The sequence below is a fragment of the Hevea brasiliensis genome, chromosome 13, assembly GCF_030052815.1.
Source record: "Hevea brasiliensis isolate MT/VB/25A 57/8 chromosome 13, ASM3005281v1, whole genome shotgun sequence".
Taxonomy (NCBI): domain Eukaryota; kingdom Viridiplantae; phylum Streptophyta; class Magnoliopsida; order Malpighiales; family Euphorbiaceae; genus Hevea; species Hevea brasiliensis.
The window spans coordinates 67918808-67937160 of NC_079505.1; the positions used below are offsets into that span (position 1 = coordinate 67918808).

General features: G+C 33.9%; 2 protein-coding genes across 6 annotated transcripts; one reads left to right on the forward strand and one right to left on the reverse strand.

The window, feature by feature from the left end:
• Window positions 1-311: 311 nt before the first annotated feature.
• Window positions 312-11823, forward strand: LOC110654923 (uncharacterized). Of its 2 annotated transcripts, XM_058132118.1 has the most exons (5): window positions 312-629; window positions 748-821; window positions 10093-10136; window positions 10416-10707; window positions 11196-11823. In XM_058132118.1, exons 3-5 carry the CDS (start codon window positions 10098-10100, stop codon window positions 11504-11506), a joined length of 642 nt encoding a protein of 213 aa, XP_057988101.1. In that variant the 5' UTR covers window positions 312-629; window positions 748-821; window positions 10093-10097; the 3' UTR covers window positions 11507-11823. The 2 variants fall into 2 exon arrangements, with proteins under 2 accessions (XP_057988101.1, XP_021666752.1); XM_021811060.2 differs by lacking the exon at window positions 748-821 and having other exon boundaries at window positions 313-629.
• Window positions 11824-12096: 273 nt separating this feature from the next.
• On the reverse strand, window positions 12097-16911 carry LOC110654921 (uncharacterized). 4 transcript variants are annotated; one of them, XM_058132121.1, is made up of 4 exons: window positions 16756-16910; window positions 16236-16331; window positions 14794-15152; window positions 12097-14483 (listed from the first exon to the last, which is right to left on the reverse strand). In XM_058132121.1, exons 3-4 carry the CDS (start codon window positions 15138-15140, stop codon window positions 12362-12364), a joined length of 2469 nt encoding a protein of 822 aa, XP_057988104.1. In that variant the 5' UTR covers window positions 15141-15152; window positions 16236-16331; window positions 16756-16910; the 3' UTR covers window positions 12097-12361. The 4 variants fall into 4 exon arrangements, with proteins under 4 accessions (XP_057988104.1, XP_057988105.1, XP_057988102.1 ...); XM_058132122.1 differs by having other exon boundaries at window positions 14794-15157; XM_058132119.1 differs by lacking the exon at window positions 16236-16331 and having other exon boundaries at window positions 16756-16911.
• Between the last annotated feature and the right edge of the window lie 1442 nt (window positions 16912-18353).

The window sequence follows — 18353 nt, forward strand, 5'->3', positions numbered from 1 at the left end:
CCATTTTGATTTCCTCAAATACTTTAGTAATTTTATTTATTTTTCTAAAATATATTTCAGTCTAAATTTAAATAAATAGCTATTTAGTTTTCAATTTTTTTTTTCAAATTGTCATTATTAATGCTTTCATCCATCATTAAAAAAAATAGAATCAAGAATACTTTTAAAAAATTACATAATATCATTGTGGAAACTAGCAATTATAGAGATATTTTAATTTATTTTTAAGATTAATTCGTTGATAATGGTAATATTTAGAAATTAAATTATAATTCACAGAATTGTAAATTATATTTAGCTGAAAAAAGCTGTTTACTGTGCTATTGTCGCACTTCAATGACCAGACAGGCAGAAGCAACCGAGAAAGTGCCAAGTACTCTGTTTTGTGTGACCATACCCGCTCGCAAAAGACCACCTTGTCCGTTCTTGTCACTGCACCAACCCCGCAAATCCACCGAGGCCTAAAATCATTCTACCATAACACCAATCTAAAACCCTTCCATTCCAATCAATTCTTGGCTATTAGCCTCTCCTTGCCTTGGATAAAAATATCACCTTTCTTTTTATTATGGGGAAGAGAAAGCGAACTGCCACTAACCACAACGCCTCCCATCATCCTTCTTCTTCGGGTACGTTTTCTTTCTTTTTCTTCACTGCACATTTGTGTTTGGTTTCTGAGGAGATGGTAGAAATTGGAATGAAAAGAAGGAGAATGTGATCTTTTTTTTTTTAAATAAAAAAAATTAGGTTGAGGGTGGCATTTGATGAGTTGGTGTTAGCTGAACTGCACCAATTCGTTCAAGATCTTCGTTTTTGTTAAGGTGGGCTTTTATATTTTCTGGGTGTCCGATAGAATATAAGGGAAATGATGAAAGGCTTGTTTTTCTCCCCTCCCCCAAATTTCTCTCTCGACATCAAAATGGAGAGTTAGGGTTTGTTTTTCGTCTTGGTTGCTTATCTTTGTGTGCCTTTTTTTTTCTCAATTTTTTTTCCTCTGCAAAATGTTTTGGATTTTCTTTGTTTTACTTAGTTGCCTGTTGATCAAGGCTTAATGCTTAATCATACTTTATTTTTCCCTTTGCCTAAACAATATTTGATTGGTTGTTTGTTGTTTTTGCAAAATGGTGATATGAGAATCCTTAGCAGATAATGCTTACAATTGGGAATGAATTCTGAAGAGGTAAAAAGTGATTAATTTGGCCAGACGATTGGTTGGAGGGCTTTGACTTGGAGTGTCTATTATGAAATTGAAGAATAGAATAGTCAAATAAATTGATCCAACTTCAAAGGAAAGGGAGTGGAAGAAGCATTATAAAAACAATGGGGAGTGACAAAAGAAATGAAGTACTTCATAAGCGTTATAATAAATTGACATTGTCATTTATGCTTTGGATTTGTATTTTGGCGTACAGCACTTTGTTGAGTCAGGTCCTTGGGTTTGGAATTTTGTTGATCAAGAGCATGTGGTTACTTTAATGCCATGTTTGGAAAGGTGGAAAAGGGGGAGGAAGGAAAATATCCACGGGAAAATAATTTTGAAAAACCACATTCCCTTGTTCGGACAAGAGAAGGAAAATAAGGGAGAAGAGGAAAATAAGTCTTATTTTTCTCTAGTTATTTTCTCTTCAAATTGGAGAGAAAATAAGAAATCAAAGAAAAAAAAAACTAGACTTTTACTTAAGAAATTACATATCTAAGTGCCAACTTTTATTTTTCCTCTTTTATTTTTTACTCATCCAAACACACAAGGAGGGAAAATAAAGAATGGAAACTGAAAAAAAAAAAATCCTTCTTTTATTTTCCTTCCTCTCTCAAAATTTATCAAAATATAGTGTTAAGTGTTTTGGATGCCATTTTAAAGTTATTGCTGTACTTTAGATACCAACCTTTTTTTTTTATTTGATAATTGAAGGTCATTTTAAACTATCTCATTAATGAATTTCTTTTTTCTAGCCTGATGGAAAAACCTTACAGCTGTCAAATTTGGCGATTTAACTTTGAATCATTAATTCCTTGTGTTATAATTTTATTATGCAGATCCTTTTGGGTTCAAGCTTCGTACTTATTTAATGCTTTGCCTAGGGATTTGATTGAAGATTGAAGAGCATTCTTCTATATGGGCCTTTTTAGCTATTTAGTAGTCTACTAGAACTGCATTTCGCAATAATGATGAGAACCTCCTTGTCTTGTTGGCTCCCCTCTTCCCCCTTCCAACCCATCTATCTTAAGTTTTGGGGGGCATAGACTTGGGGAATCTCTAGTCAATTTTCTCCATTGTGTAGTGATGAATATCAAGTTTTTTGATATGAAGAGAAAGGGAAAAATAATAAAGTGATCTAGGTAGAACCTGGTGGGGACATTCCAATGTTTAAGTTAGTTTTGACCTTAATAGAGGTAAGAAGAATGAGGTTGAGTAAAAAAAAATGAGTTTAATAGTATGAAGCAAGGAGAATCTACTTGTTGGGAGGAATGTCTTTCATATGATAGGTGGAAGTGGACTCAACTTGTTAAGTTATCATGATAAGTTATTTGTGGGTTGTTGTAAGGTTATTTGGTGTCAATGAGAAAATGTAGTTTGAAACCTCCCCTTTAGTAGATATGCGAGGATAGAAGGTTGACCGTTGACGGTATCCAACCCTTGTAAAACATTGAATATTGACTTTTTACCTAAGTCAAAGATGTGTGGTCTATAGATGTAGTTGGTCAATTTCCAGCCATCTAAACTGATTGGTGTTCATTCGACTTGTCCATCTTGGTTAGAAGTGATTCAACCTGACTCCTTGTCATTAGCACCTCATTTGATGTGACTTTCTTTATTTACTAGCTCCTTTGACTGTTCTAAAAGATACAATTTGCCTTGTCAACTCGCACGTGTCATCTTCTTATTGTCTATCTAATTTTATTCTTCATCAATTGCCTTACGCTCCGAGCTTAAAGTCTCCTCTTTTGAGTTCGGGGTATCAGTCTCTACCTCTTCTCATGTTTATTTCTTGGTGACTGTTTTTGTTTCCATCGACAATCCTTTTAGTTCTTAAGGAAGATTTAGGATGATTTGAAGTATCTTCCTAGGAATCATAAGAGTCTTCTTGTTGGAAATTATATGTGCATTTAATACATTTATGTTGGCAACACGTCGTTACTACTATGGGGATTGATCTGGGTCATTGGTTGACTTTGATCTTGAGGCATTTTCACCTATAAATTGTGTGTGTCACTTGATTCTTCATTGCTTCATTGCTCTGGCTCTTTCCTACTCCTTTTATTTTTCTAAAGCAGTGCTTCCTTTAGCTAGATGGCTATTCTTAGACAGCATAGGCATGAATTAATATTGGTTTGAATGGGCACCACGTCAATGGGGCTAACAGGGTGTGCGTATACGAGCTTCCTACGACCACCTTGAGCACTTTATGGCCACTTACGAGCTCTCCTTGATAACTTTTATAGAGGCAAATGTGGAGCAATGTCAGGGTCATGCTTTGACTTGTAAGAGATGGCTGTTATGGGGAAGCCTACTTTATGGTAGCTAAGTCAGAGCGTAGGAGATCCTAGAACTTTAGTGCATCAAATTTATGCAGTTAGCTATTTAATCCCAAGTTGACTAGAGATGACTTGCTAGGCAAGGTACTCGTTAAATAGGTATTGAAGTGCTCATTAAATAGGTTTCTCTGGTTCATTAATTAAGGTTGAACTAGATGACAGGGGTTAATGGAGGCATATACAAGCATGAGGCTCATTAATGACCTCTCAATCTATCTTTGTGAGCTTTTACTCATACTAAGGTCTATACACGAGCTCCCTATATATCCCCCTTTTTTGTATTATTCTCATCGACCTATACCTCACTGATAAGATTATGCTTGGGGACGCATGTCATCATTTTGGGAGGTGGTTAATTTCACACCATATCATATATTTTAGAACAGTTATGGAATGCTTTTTGTTGTCTTTGTGTTGTTTTTATTGATTTTTTGTCTTTGCTTTTGACTTATGATCTCCCTGTAGACTTCTAAGATAGTTCGACGGATTTGGGGTTGTTACAAGGTGATAGTCAAGAATCATAGAGAGATGGTGACAACGAATGGAGTTGGAGCTATTCCAAAGGGAGTTGAAGGGCTTTATCAAACACCTTCAAGAGGTTGTTCAATAATTTCACTTTGTTGTACGATTGAGTAGGCTCTATCTGTGGACTTCCTTAAAGGTTTAGTGGCTTGAGGAGGGCAAATGTGAGCAATCCTCTGAGGTTGATGAGTTCCCTCGGAATCATGAAACCACTCACTCCTCTTTATGGAAATATATTTCCTTATGTTTTGCACGAACTAGGTGATTGACGATATATGACCCTGACGTGTTCGTCTCTCTTGGGTTGTCTTGTTGATGGAATGTCTACTCTGCTATCCTTTTGTTACTTCATTCCCCTAATTGTAGGAGTTTTAGTCATTGTGTTTTGGCATGTTTGTTGAATTAATCACTTCTTTTTGCGTTTTTCACTCTCCTTTGCGCCTGTATTTGTAATTGAATCTCGATATTCTCATTTTTGGACATTAATTTTTAATGAAGATATTTTCCCACTGCATTATCTTTTCTTTGAATATGCTCATGGGGTATACTTCATTCCCTTAATTATAGGAGTTTTCATCTTTGTGCTTTGCATGTTTACTGAATTAATCACTCCTTTTTGTATTTTTCGCTCTCTTTGTGCTCCATTCTTTGTAATTGAATCTTGATGTTCTCCCTTTTAGGCATTGATTTTTAATAAATATCTTTTTCCTACTACCTTTTTCTTTTCTTTGAATTTGCTCACAAGGTAGAATGAATGAAAAGAGAATAAAGTGAATATTGCCCTTTCTAGGTCATTGTTTCACCGTTGTCTTTGGATAGCTCAACTCACTTGAAATAAAGTTTTGGTCATTTTGAAGAGCTTTTGATTGTTTTCATTGGAAAACTTGCCCTTTTTCATTTGCTCACAAAGGTGCTTTTTCCTTAGAAAAAATGAACTTCCCTTTTTTTTTTTTTTAAGATTTAAAGTTAATTTGTTTAAAAAATATTTAAAGTTAATTTGTTTCTTAAAAAAAAAAAAGATTTAGATTTTGTTTTGTTTAATTTTATGATAAAATTCATTTCATTTGTAAATGAATTTCATGATAGAATTCATTTATAAATGATTTTTTTTTGGTATATTTTATATTAAATGTGAAATTCATTTCAAATGAAATGAATTTTGTGTTTGGGATAAATAAAATAAAATGATATATAATAAGAAAATAATTTTATCACTTGAAATATAAAATTTGGAATTCATTTGTAAATTCAAATAATTTTGATGGAATTTAGTTTAATCATAATAAACTTTATAAAATTGATTATTAAGAATTTCAAATGAATTTTCATTTAAATTAAACACTAAAATTTTAGATTTACAAATGAACACAAAATTTGGTGGAGTTTATTTATACCAAACACTACCTTAAAGTTAATTTTCATAAGAAAGGTAAAGTGTGTGTGATTTCAAAATATCACTTTTTTCAAAGTATCATTTGCTGCATATATTTTGATCAGCTTTACCTTGAAGCAAATTTTTGAATGCTAATATTGTGAGACTATAAGGCACGTCAGTTGTCGAGAGAATTCTTCTAGTTCCCATCTTTAGTTTCTTACATTAAATTGGCTTTCATTATGTACTCGACAATTTGCTTCTTTTGTTGAATTTTTTGGGTTAAATTCATATGAATTTGTTGATTTGGCCTTTCTATACTTCAACTCAACTACTCATATGGATGTTGTTTGAGTCGGATGCTCGGGCAAACCTCATTCGAGTTGTCTACTCGAGTGGTGTATTTGGTGGTCCCCGTTAGAGTTGGCTACTTGGTGATCTCTATTTAATTTCTCTACTCAAGTTATCTTTTTATTGGAGATCTTTATAGGTGCCTCGGCGCGAGTGGGCTTTAGTGCCTTTGTGTGAAGGTCTTTGTAGGCGCCTTTACAGGAGAGAGCTTTGATGCCTTCATGTTTGCAGCCTTCATGTTTACTATCCTTATAGGTACTTGCAAGAGAGAGAACTTTGGTGTTTTTGTGTTAAAGGTCCTTATAGGCGTCTCTGTGGTAGAGGGATTTAGTGCCTTCATGTTAAAGATCTTTTTAGGTGCCTTTACAGGAGAGGTCTTGGTGCCTTTGTGTTGAAGGTCTTTGGAGGTGCCTCTACAGGAAAGGGCTTTGGTGCTTTTATGTTGAAGGTCCTTGTAAGTGCCTCCACAGGATAAGTCTTTAGTGCTTGTTTTCTTATATAAGTTTTTTGGCCCTCTATGGGAGAGGTCTTTAGTGCTGCCTCCACGATATTGGAGGTGTTCATGAATTACTCTGTTGGCTGAGTTGAAAGGCTAAGGAGTTGACTAGATTACTGAGCTAGGGGAACCAAAGAGATGGAATGTGCTCTTTTTGAGCTTCGCAAAAGTATTGATTTGTTAATGTGCTGTCATTAACCATTAGAATATACATCGTCTCTTATAGAGCTTTCATAATTAGTACATTTAAGGTGCTCCATCAAGATCTATGAGGTGATAAGATCTAGGTTTGATTGCTATGCTAATCTAGAAGGGTTTGACTTGTTAATCTCCATGTGTTATCTTCTTATTGTATGTTTAATTTTTGTCCTTCATCATGTAGTTTTGTACGTCTTTCGGATTTGTTAAGTTGACCTGCCTATGAATAGGGGTGTGCAAATGGTCAGTTCGGTTTCGAATCGAACCTCGATAAAAAAGAAAAATAAAAAATTTTAAAAACCAAACCAAACCGATTATTAAGAGAAAATCTAACCGAACCAAACCGATAAATATCGGTTCGGTTCAGTTTTAAACCGATTAAACTGAATTTTGTAAAATTTTATATTTTCAACATTAAAATAAACATAAAAGAAAACTTAGAAATACAAAAACATAAAAAAAAAAAACTTAGAAATCAAAACTCAAAAATCTTAGGGATTCCTTAATATGCATACATATAAATAAAAAATATATATATATATACAAAAACATAAAAAAAAAAAACTTAGAAATCAAAACTCAAAAATCTTAGGGTTTCCTTGATACAAATGTATCAAGGAAACCCTAAGATTTTTGAGTTTTGATTTCTAAGTTTTTTTTTTTTTTTTTTATGTTTTTGTATATATATATATTAACCATTAGAATATACATCGTCTCTTATAGAGCTTTCATAATTAGTACATTTAAGGTGCTCCATCAAGATCTATGAGATGATAAGATCTAGGTTTGATTGCTATGCTAATCTAGAAGGGTTTGACTTGTTAATCTCCATGTGTTATCTTCTTATTGTATGTTTAATTTTTGTCCTTCATCATGTAGTTTTGTACGTCTTTCGGATTTGTTAAGTTGACCTGCCTATGAATAGGGGTGTGCAAATGGTCAGTTCGGTTTCGAATCGAACCGAACTGATAAAACAGAAAACCGAAAATAAAAAATTTTAAAAACCAAACCAAACCAATTTTTAAGAGAAAATCGAACTGAACTAAACTGATAAATATCGGTTCGTTTAGTTTTAAACCGATCAAACTGAATTTTGTAAAATTTTATATTTTCAACATTAAAATAAACATAAAAGAAAACTTAGAAATACAAAAACATAAAAAAAAAAAAACTTAGAAATCAAAACTCAAAAATCTTAGGGTTTCCTTAATACACATTTATATAAATGTAGAAATGTATCAAGGAAACCCTAAGATTTTTGAGTTTTGATTTCTAAGTTTTTTTTTTTTTTTTTTTTTTATGTTTTTGTATATATATATATTAACCATTAGAATATACATCGTCTCTTATAGAGCTTTCATAATTAGTACATTTAAGGTGCTCCATCAAGATCTATGAGGTGATAAGATCTAGGTTTGATTGCTATGCTAATCTAGAAGGGTTTGACTTGTTAATCTCCATGTGTTATCTTCTTATTGTATGTTTAATTTTTGTCCTTCATCATGTAGTTTTGTACGTCTTTCGGATTTGTTAAGTTGACCTGCCTATGAATAGGGGTGTGCAAATGGTCAGTTCGGTTTCGAATCGAACCGAACTGATAAAACAGAAAACCGAAAATAAAAAATTTTAAAAACCAAACCAAACCGATTATTAAGAGAAAATCTAACCGAACCAAACCGATAAATATCGGTTCGGTTCGGTTTTAAACCGATCAAACTGAATTTTGTAAAATTTTATATTTTCAACATTAAAATAAACATAAAAGAAAACTTAGAAATACAAAAACATAAAAAAAAAAAAACTTAGAAATCAAAACTCAAAAATCTTAGGGATTCCTTAATATGCATACATATAAATAATATATATATATATATATATATATATATACAAAAACATAAAAAAAAAAAAAACTTAGAAATCAAAACTCAAAAATCTTAGGGTTTCCTTAATACACATTTATATAAATGTAGAAATGTATCAAGGAAACCCTAAGATTTTTGAGTTTTGATTTCTAAGTTTTTTTTTTTTTTTATGTTTTTGTATATATATATATTAACCATTAGAATATACATCGTCTCTTATAGAGCTTTCATAATTAGTACATTTAAGGTGCTCCATCAAGATCTATGAGGTGATAAGATCTAGGTTTGATTGCTATGCTAATCTAGAAGGGTTTGACTTGTTAATCTCCATGTGTTATCTTCTTATTGTATGTTTAATTTTTGTCCTTCATCATGTAGTTTTGTACGTCTTTCGGATTTGTTAAGTTGACCTGCCTATGAATAGGGGTGTGCAAATGGTCAGTTCAGTTTCGAATCGAACCGAACTGATAAAACAGAAAATAGAAAATAAAAAAATTTAAAAACCAAACCAAACCGATTATTAAGAGAAATCTAATCAACCAAACCGATAAATATCGGTTCGGTTCGGTTTTAAACCGATCAAACTGAATTTTGTAAAATTTTATATTTTCAACATTAAAATAAACATAAAAGAAAACTTAGAAATACAAGAACATAAAAAAAAAAAAAAACTTAGAAATCAAGACTAAAAAATCTTAGGGATTCCTTAATATGCATACATATAAATAATATATATATATATATATATATATATATATATATATATATATATATATATATATATATACAAACACATAAAAAAAAAACAAAAACTTAGAAATCAAAACTCAAAAATTTTAGGGTTTCCTTTATACACATTTATATAAATGTAGAAATGTATCAAGAAAACCCTAAGATTTTTGAGTTTTGATTTCTAAGTTTTTTTTTTTTTTTTAAGTTTTTGTATACAAAAACATAAAAAAAAACCTTAGAAATACAAAACTTAATCTTAGGTTTCCTTGATACATTTCTACATTTATATAAATGTGTATTAAGGAAACCCTAAGATTTTTTAGTTTTAATTTCTAAGTTTTTTTTTTTTATTATTTTTTTAATGTTTTGTATATATATATATTTATATGTATGTATATCAAGGAAAACTTAAGATTTTTGAGTTTTGATTTCTAAGTTTTTTTTAATGTTTTTGTATTTCTAAGTTTTTTTTTTTTTTTTTATGTTTTTGTGTATATATATATATATATATATATATATTAGTAATTTATTAGTAATTTCGGTTCTGTTCGTTTTTTTTTTTTAAATTTTTTATGAAAATAATCGAACCGAACCGATTAACTGAAATTATCAAAATTTATAAACCGAACCGAACCAAACCGATTGGACCGAATTGACTCGGTTCGGTTTGGTTTTTTGGTTTAAACTGAAATCTGCTCTCCCCTACCTATGAAGTTATTAGGCCTTCCTTATGGCTTTGCTTGTTTAGTTCTCCTTTGATCCTTCAGTCACCTTTGCCTCCTTTGATTTTTTAGTAGTTACGTTTGTCACATTTGCTTGTGATGCTAGTGCCCTTTACTGTGTGATTGAATGTTTGCTTTGGAGGTGCTCATGTCCTGTCCCTAAAAACAAGAATTCTAAGATTTTATGTGATGTAATTGAGAGTTAAAATAAAGAACTATCATAGAAGTTCATTCTTCTTCTCCGTATAAACAATCAGGATGTAAATGCTAATTATTTGTGCTTATTTCTGAATGTTGCAGGCAACATGCCATGCTCTTCTGGAGCAGAATTATTGTCTAGTGAGGTAAGTCTTTTTTCTTTCCTTTTTTCTTTTTCCTTGAATTTGAAACCATGCTATTAGCTCTTGCATTTCTTTGTCATTGCTTTCTTTTTATATTTTCTTAATTTGCAATCACATTGAATGATCCTTATGCAAGCCTCTTGCTTGGTAAATGAGGGGGGAAGTTGAAAATTGAAAAATTATATGGATCAGAACTGTTTGAAACTAAACTTTACATTTCTCTCTTTCTTTTATTGTGCTTTATTTCTTGAATATGTTTGTCATTAGTTTTCCTTTTTGCAGAAATCTTCTCATTTACTTGATTCTATTGAATTAAAGCCTCTTTCACCTGGGATGGATGCCACAGATAGTACCATGAAGCTGTTGAATGTGCATTCTTCTCTTGCGCATCAGCATTACAATGTTGGCCACTCAATTTTCTTGAAACGATCACGTCACTACTATGGGCATCAATACTCTCGGAGGAATTCAGGGAACCATGCTAATGCATCGGCTTCTCATGGGAAAATTACCCCTTTACGTGATGAGAGACTTGCCTTCAAGTTGTCTGGTTCAGAGTTTGGACACCATACAGGTGACGTATCTCTGTTCTGTAATGTTGAATACTACCTTTGGTTAATGTAGGTCAGGGAAAAAATCATGCTGCTTCATCATTTATACCATATAGTGAATTGGGTGCTAACTATTTTGTGCAGGATATATTTAGATAGTTTTCTACAGGATATAGTTAGATTATATAGATGTGGATATCAAATGATGAGGTATTCGAATTTGATGTCGTGTTGAAACTTTATGGTATTTCATTTGAAAGTTGAAACACAAATACTGATTCACATTCATCCAAATGGACCCTAAATTTATTGCTGGAGAAAATTAAATAAATATATATTATTTATTTTCTCATTTTTCTGTTGAAGTAGAGTCCAAAATCTATGCAAACTATATGTAACAGGAGTTCTTCAATCTACTTTTCATAAGTTTCAAGTGTGAATGTAACTTGGGATTCACCATATTAGCTCTTATATTGTTTCACACTGACTTCAATTTTCTTCACATTCTCAGGGAACAAAGAAAAAGCATTTGGCAGGCCAGATAGAATTAGACCTAGGCTAAGCTCCATGGTAATAGATGCATCTGATGCAGTGAAGATGATATGTGGGATCTGTCAGAAGCTGTTAAGACGGAAACCGTATTTTCTTGGAGAGGCACTTTCTTCTGGGGAATGCTCTATTGTGGCTGTTTTAGTCTGTGGTCATATGTATCATGCAGACTGTTTGGAGCAGAGAACAAGTAATGAAAATAGAAGCGATCCCCCTTGTCCATTGTGCTTGGGCTTGCTCTCTCAGGAAGATGCCTCAAGAGGACAAGAGTAATGTACAGACATTTACTTCTATGATACTTGATTATATAGGATAAACCAGAAGTACTTAGTTGGAAAAGCATAGGTTGGCTGATTTAGTCTAGGGAGACTAGCAGATGGATTACGACAAGCCTGTCAAAGAAGCGTTCTCCATTTGTCGCTTCATTGTGTGTTAGGCATGGTGGGAAGCACCATGTTTTTTGTCAAGTGATAGACATTAGCATGGTGACATTTCTACTGTAATATCACTAATAGTATCCAACTTTTTGTTGTATAAGTTAATATTTTTCGTGCACATTTTGACCAGTGATTTTTTCTTCTTACCCGTGAGATTTGGTGTCGGATGTTTCGCTAGCTGAGTATGCGTCATGGTAATGTGCATGATATATGCTTCTCTGGTTAAATCATCTTCCAAATAAGAATCAAATATTCTATTCTTGGACATTTTTTCTGCATGCTATTTATGGAGGATGAATTTGCATTTCAGCTTTATATATATTTAATTTCGGCATTTCCTTCCCGAACCAGTGAAACAAATCAACACTGAAGAATTCAATGATTCGTACCCCATAAATAGTGTAATAGGTTCTCAAGCAGAGCAAATTTCAATACCAGAAGGAACTCTTGCTAATCAACATTACTAGAAAATGCGGTCGTCAAGCACTGTAGCATTCTTGATACGCATCGCAGATTATTTCAAAATTGATAACATCAAGAACTGCATAACATCCGCAAAACAAATAAAAACTGTACAGTGTCGCACATGCACAAGTAGACTAGAGACCTATGAAATTTCCTCCTATTTATTTCCCTTGAATTAGTGAAAGCTCGTCAGGAAATTAGCTGAGGTCGAACTTCCCAGACAGAACTACAAGGTTTCCTTGCAGGTAGCCTTATTATGCCCTTCTCCCTTGCACCTGGTGCAAGTCATTACTCTTTTAAGTTCACGCTTTCTTTTATATTGTTTTTCCTTTGGTTGAGTTGGTGGCCGAGGTGTAGTCGGAGGAAGCACTTGCCTCACCTCTGAGGCATCTTCTTCACCCAAAGGCTCAAAAATGTCTAAAACAGGATTTATGGACTTGGAATATGTTGAACGGTAGCTATCAACTGTGTAGTATTTTGAACAATAATCATATACACTCCTTCCAATGCGATTGAAGACGGCAATGGCATGACAGCAAGGTAATCCAGTCAATGCCCATTCCATACAACTACAGTCCCTTGTGACAATATCCACAACAAAAATAGAGTCACCGTGAACCTCAAACACTGTATCAGATGAAAATAATACTTTGAAAGCCTGTGCCTTCAGAGTCTCCTCTTGTAGTTTTTTCTCTTTGGATGGAGCAAGATTTGTAGTCCACCCATTTGAATCCATTTCACGTTTGTCCATCAACTCCATCATTTTGCATCCAAGTGCTTCCACCTTCCTTATTATAGGCAGCTCCCACACTTCTTCAATCCAATTAGTGTACAACTCTACAATATTTACTGTAATTTGATTATAAATCTCACCCTTGAAAAATGCATTTGTCCAACATTCTGGTTCAATCTGCATAAGCCAATCATATGCTTTTGAAGAAACCTGTTTAATTTGCTCAGTGAACATTTTGAAACTATCAAATCGGACTGTATGTGCAGCAGCAAAAAAACTTGCAGGCAAAGCAGCTTTTCCATCTCCATGGAATGGTCCTCTCAAATTTCTCATGAAGTCATCCAGCAGGGGGTATATAGAGTAACCATGGTGAGCATTCTCAAATACTTCAAGCACAGATTTCAATAGTCCCTTCTCTTTATCAGAAACAAAAGTTAAGGATTGTGAAGTAGAAATAGCAGATCTCAACTGCTCCAAAAACCAATGCCAATTATTATCATTCTCAATATCTACTATAGCAAATGCAACCGGAAAAGCACTATCGTCCCCATCTAATGCTGTAGCTGTCAACAAAACCTCATGGTATTTTGATTTGAGACTCGCAGAATCAAGAAATAGAAGTGGGCGACAACCATTCTTGAAACCATGTATTGAGGCATGAAATGATACAAAAAGGCGTTGAAATTTGCTGTCATCATCTATGAAAAGCTCCACAGAACTACCTGGATTTGCCTCTACCATCTTATCACAGAACCAAGGCAACTGGGCATAAGCCTCTTTATATGAACCCTGAAGTTGCTTCCTTGCTTCTTCAATTCCACGCCACACTTGTGTATAGTTCAGCTCAATCCCAAAATCTTTCAAAATACAAGTAGCAATGTCTTTAGGTTTGCGATGTGGGCTATCTCTTAGCCTGTCCTTTATAACACTGACCAGCCAACTTTTTGCTGGATGAGCAGCCTTCCATGATTCCCCTCCACATGTATGTGCTTTATTCATCTTTTTTATCCTAAAGACTTGATCTGATGGAACCCAAGATGCATGAATTGACCAAGAGCAACCTTCAGCCACACATACACCACTTGCTCGATTGGTGTCATTCTTTTTTAACCTGTACACAAAACGATGCGCAATGGCATATTTCTGCAGTGCATCACGAAATTCAACTACATTTTTGAATTCTTGGCCAACACCAACTATTCCATCTTTCCAAGAGGCAACCATTTCTTCCAGAGAAATATCTTTAGAATTCACATCAGTCGATGAATAAAGAGAAATGTCTACCCATGGAACATCTGATTGCATTGGTTGCTGTTCTTCCTCAACAACTAAGGCAGCAGCACCATGATTCCGAAAACTCTTCTTCCGTGATGCACTTTTTCTAGTCTCCTTAACCTTATCAGTAACAGCAACAATGGCAGGATCACTAGCACCAACTTTCCAGGATGCAGTACGCCTTCGCTTCTTAACAGTATCAGCAGGGGTAGCATTCATATCAAGTGTAACAGAGAGGTGTGTATTTGCATCATCAGCAGGGGCAACAGAAAGTGTATCAGTTGTATCTTGAGATGCCACAGAAGCAGGCACAGTCTTGGCCAGTTTTATCCCACTTGGTCTGTGAGTGATAACTAACATGAATCAATGCAAGTGAAAACAAAATGGAGAAAAAAGTGAATGTATTGTTGTCAATCACAGACACAAAATAAAAGCTAAAATGCACTGTCAAATTTTCATAGATAAAGGGACAATTTTCAGTAACAAACCAAGGTTACTATGCTATGCATTGCCAATTATGTTTTACCTTGAGGAAAGGAATGATGTTTTATCACAAGTTATCCAGTAATAAATTCCCACGAAGTGCCAATCACAAATGTTACCACCTAAGCTCCTAGAAACATGACACATCTCAAGGAAGGAAAATTTACCTGCTAGCATGCATTGGCAAGTCTTCCGGATTAAAACCTTCTCTGCCCAGAACAAAAACATCTGCAGTAACTGAGTCCCCATGAAAATCATACATCCTTTTTAGGTCTTTGTCATTAGCTAAAGTAATGAGAGTTTGCCTATTTCCTGGGAGAAAGTACTTAATGGACAATGATTTATATTCTAAGTTGAACATTTTGGCCATTTCTAGCCTGAGATCATGAAAAATAGTTTCATGATTGATATCTAGAGCTTGTGCCTCTCCACCAGTGTATGTAAGACACCCATCATCACTTGTAACAAATTCACCACCAAACTGGCATATCAGTATAAGCTTTTTTCTCGGCATTGAAAATCACTTCTGCACTAAAGATAAATGATTAAAAGATGTGTTATAGCAACCAAAAGAAACTTATATCTTATATTACCTCCAATTTCCAAAGTAACACTTCTATATGCAAAATAATTTCAAAGCAAAGTGTGGGTTTTATACCTCCCTACTAAACCTTCTGCAACCAAGAAAATCACATGCAATTTACAAAACCAACAACAACGGCAGATATAACAGTGGATTAGGGAGACAATACCTCCCATCCCAAAAGAAAAAAAAAATGCTTCCTCCTCTCCATAGACACGTGCCCCCCATACCAAAGAAAAAAAAAGAAAAAGAAAAACACCTTTGTAATCTAAACCCCTCTCTCACAAAAAAAGAAAAAAAGACCCAAAAATATATGAAATGCTAATGTTTAAACACAAACTTTAAATTTGAACTATAAGAAAATAGATAGTTTATAAATAAGTATCATTCATTAATTAGAATGTTCAAGTCAAGAAATTAATTCTTTATCTAACATTTCCCACTGAAATTTAACTAACAGGTTGATAAACTTTTAGATCATTTTATGTACTATATTTTTCTTGAAAATGAAGATCAATAGCAAAAAAAAAAAAAAAAAAAAATGAGAAGTTACTCAGAAATAAGAAAGAATACACCTTCCACTTTACAATAGAAACTTGTAAACCCACACCCTCCCCAGAAAAAAAAAAAGAAGAAAAAAAAAACTGCAAGTGCACACACATCATGCTACAAGAAAATTGCACTGCCCCCGTGACAACCACCCCCCCCACCCCCAAAAAAAAAAAAAGAGATGTCTAGCTCCATCGAAGGCCTTGAAAATGACATTTATTTCAGGGAAAAGGCGTAAAAAAACAAATTAGAAATGCAATTAATGTGTATTTGAAATAACGCAAACACATGTAGCACCACCAAATTTGAGAATAACTGTGAGTAGAATCATCTTGACAGGGAAGTCAAAAACACGAGCTGCATCAAGCAATTCACTATAAATTTTGCATTTTTAGCAAGGAGGTGCAAGAGCATGTCCCATAAAAAATTGAATCTATTCATTGAATTAATAATTCAAAGCAATGAACCACTAAATACCTAAGGTCCAGATGAGTTTGCATGTTTGCGTCCCCTTCAGACTAACACATTGATGAAACGTAAGACAAATTATCAACACAAGATGCTTTGGGCTTCCTACAGAAACAATATGGTCAAACAGCTCAAGATTTCACTATCACTATTTCGACCACTAAGAATGTAGAAAGCGATAACAGACAAAGCACAAAAAACTAAGCTTTCAAAGGCCAAAGATCACAACATTACGTTCCCACTTGGCCACTTCCCAGAAAAACCCAAAATTTACTACTTTCAGCCAGAAAACATCACATGCACTGTCACCAAACGCTATTTCTGTACCAGCAACAAGCCCATTCTATAAGATACCCAAAAATCCAAACTATAATTCAAGATAAAGAGCGCAATGATCAAATTAGCATAATAACATTAAGTTAAGATATGAGCTAATTGAGTACATGATATTAACATGTAAAAAAGGAGAATTGATATTTCAGAGAAGATAGAGACCGCAGATTCTAAGGGGGAGAGAAGAAGGGCTTACCAGAGAAAAGAGGTGCAGGGATTTCGGGTGCAAGGAAACCCTAGAGTTAGGGGCCTTGTGCAAACGGGCTGAATTATGGAAGCAAGGGGGACAAGGACGTCCTGGAACACGAAATAACAGAAGTGCGGGTATTATTGGTAAGGAGAAAAAACTAAGGGGTTATGTTGAATTTTGGAATATATATATTATATGAATACGGTTATTAACTTATGGATATGTGCTTTAACACCACTCACATGAAGGGCAAAGTGACCAAATAGTGCTAAAAATTCCCGGATAAATTTCATTGGCGGTTATTAAACTTTAAGAATAATTATATTATAGTCACTTAACTTCATTTTTTTTAAGTTGCTTAATTTTAATTTAAATATCATTAAAGTCACTATTATTGGAGTTTCCAAATTAATATACTAATCTGTCATTTTTTTACAAAATAATTACCTAATTACCCTTATTTTACTTTAAAAGCTATTTTCTTTCTTTTTTTTTTTCTTTCCTTCACTTTTTCTTCCCCACTTTCTTTCACTTTCTCACCGCCTAAACACCACCTCAAGTTTTCCTCCTTTAAGCCTTACTCTTACTCCTTGCCTCGTAGATCTCTAATCAAGATGTCAACAACAAAAATTAAAAACATCATCCTTTTCAAAGTCAAACACGACACCAGCCCCACCAAAGTTAACACTATGCTCAGCTCCCTCAACAACCTTATCTCTTTCGACGTGTGCTCTACCTTGCCTTCATTAGGCCTAAACATAATGAAAGCACTAATAAATGGGCAAAATTTTTTACGGCCACATCAATGTTATTAGCTTCTATGGTGGTGGAAGAATTTAAAATCAACGAAAGAGATCTCAGAATTACTCTCTTCGTCCCAATATACTCGACTTTTGCAGATTTGCTAGGTTACCTCATGTTGTTTGTGAACCCAATCTAGCCCACATTGGCCATGGAAGCCATCAGCTACACTTTTAACATCTTAAGAGTTAATGGGTTAGTAGCAATCAATATTGGATATTTTAGGCATTAGTGATGCAAATGGTTTTCGATCTAAATCCAATTGTAACATTTGGTGTATTAAAAGTAATGTTATAGAGTGAGATTTTTGGGAAGACTCAGACAGTGACGAGCAAGGCAGGAAATGTCATGATGGGCATTAATCTGAAGGTAAAGCTGAAGCAGGCTTTGATGGATTACAAAGCTTGATTTTATTGATTTTATTTGGCATTGAATGGATTTGAGTTTTGTGAAACTTTGATTTTATTGATTTTAAAATTTTGATTTGAAATTTGGTTGAATAACACATTGCATGTTGGGTTTTTCTTTTGCTTTGTTACTTTATGTACTTTATTTTGAGCTTGCTATTATCTATTAATGGTTATTGTCTTGTTCTGGATGGGTATTGAAAATTTGGGGATTTTTACAGTTAATGGTTGCTAGGTGTGGAAAGGAGGAGGAGTTGCTAGGTGTGGAAAGGAGGAGAGAGAGAGAGAGAGAGAGAGAGAGAGTAATGAGAGAGGCAGGATGTGAAAGAGAGAAAAAGGGAGAAAGAGAGAGGAAGGAGGCATAATGTGTGTGTGTTTGTGGAAAATAGAGAGAGA

Bases quoted from the DNA above. Each gene is read 5' to 3' on its own strand.
- LOC110654923 (XM_021811060.2), top strand. From the start codon at position 569: ATGGGGAAGAGAAAGCGAACTGCCACTAACCACAACGCCTCCCATCAT. The intron at 630-10,092 runs GTACGTTTTCTT...TGAATGTTGCAG, and splicing joins CCATCATCCTTCTTCTTCGG to GCAACATGCCATGCTCTTCT. The intron at 10,708-11,195 runs GTGACGTATCTC...TCACATTCTCAG, and splicing joins AGAGTTTGGACACCATACAG to GGAACAAAGAAAAAGCATTT.
- LOC110654921 (XM_058132119.1), bottom strand. From the start codon at position 15,140: ATGCCGAGAAAAAAGCTTATACTGATATGCCAGTTTGGTGGTGAATTT. The intron at 14,484-14,793 runs GTAAATTTTCCT...TATCACTCACAG, and splicing joins TTGCCAATGCATGCTAGCAG to ACCAAGTGGGATAAAACTGG.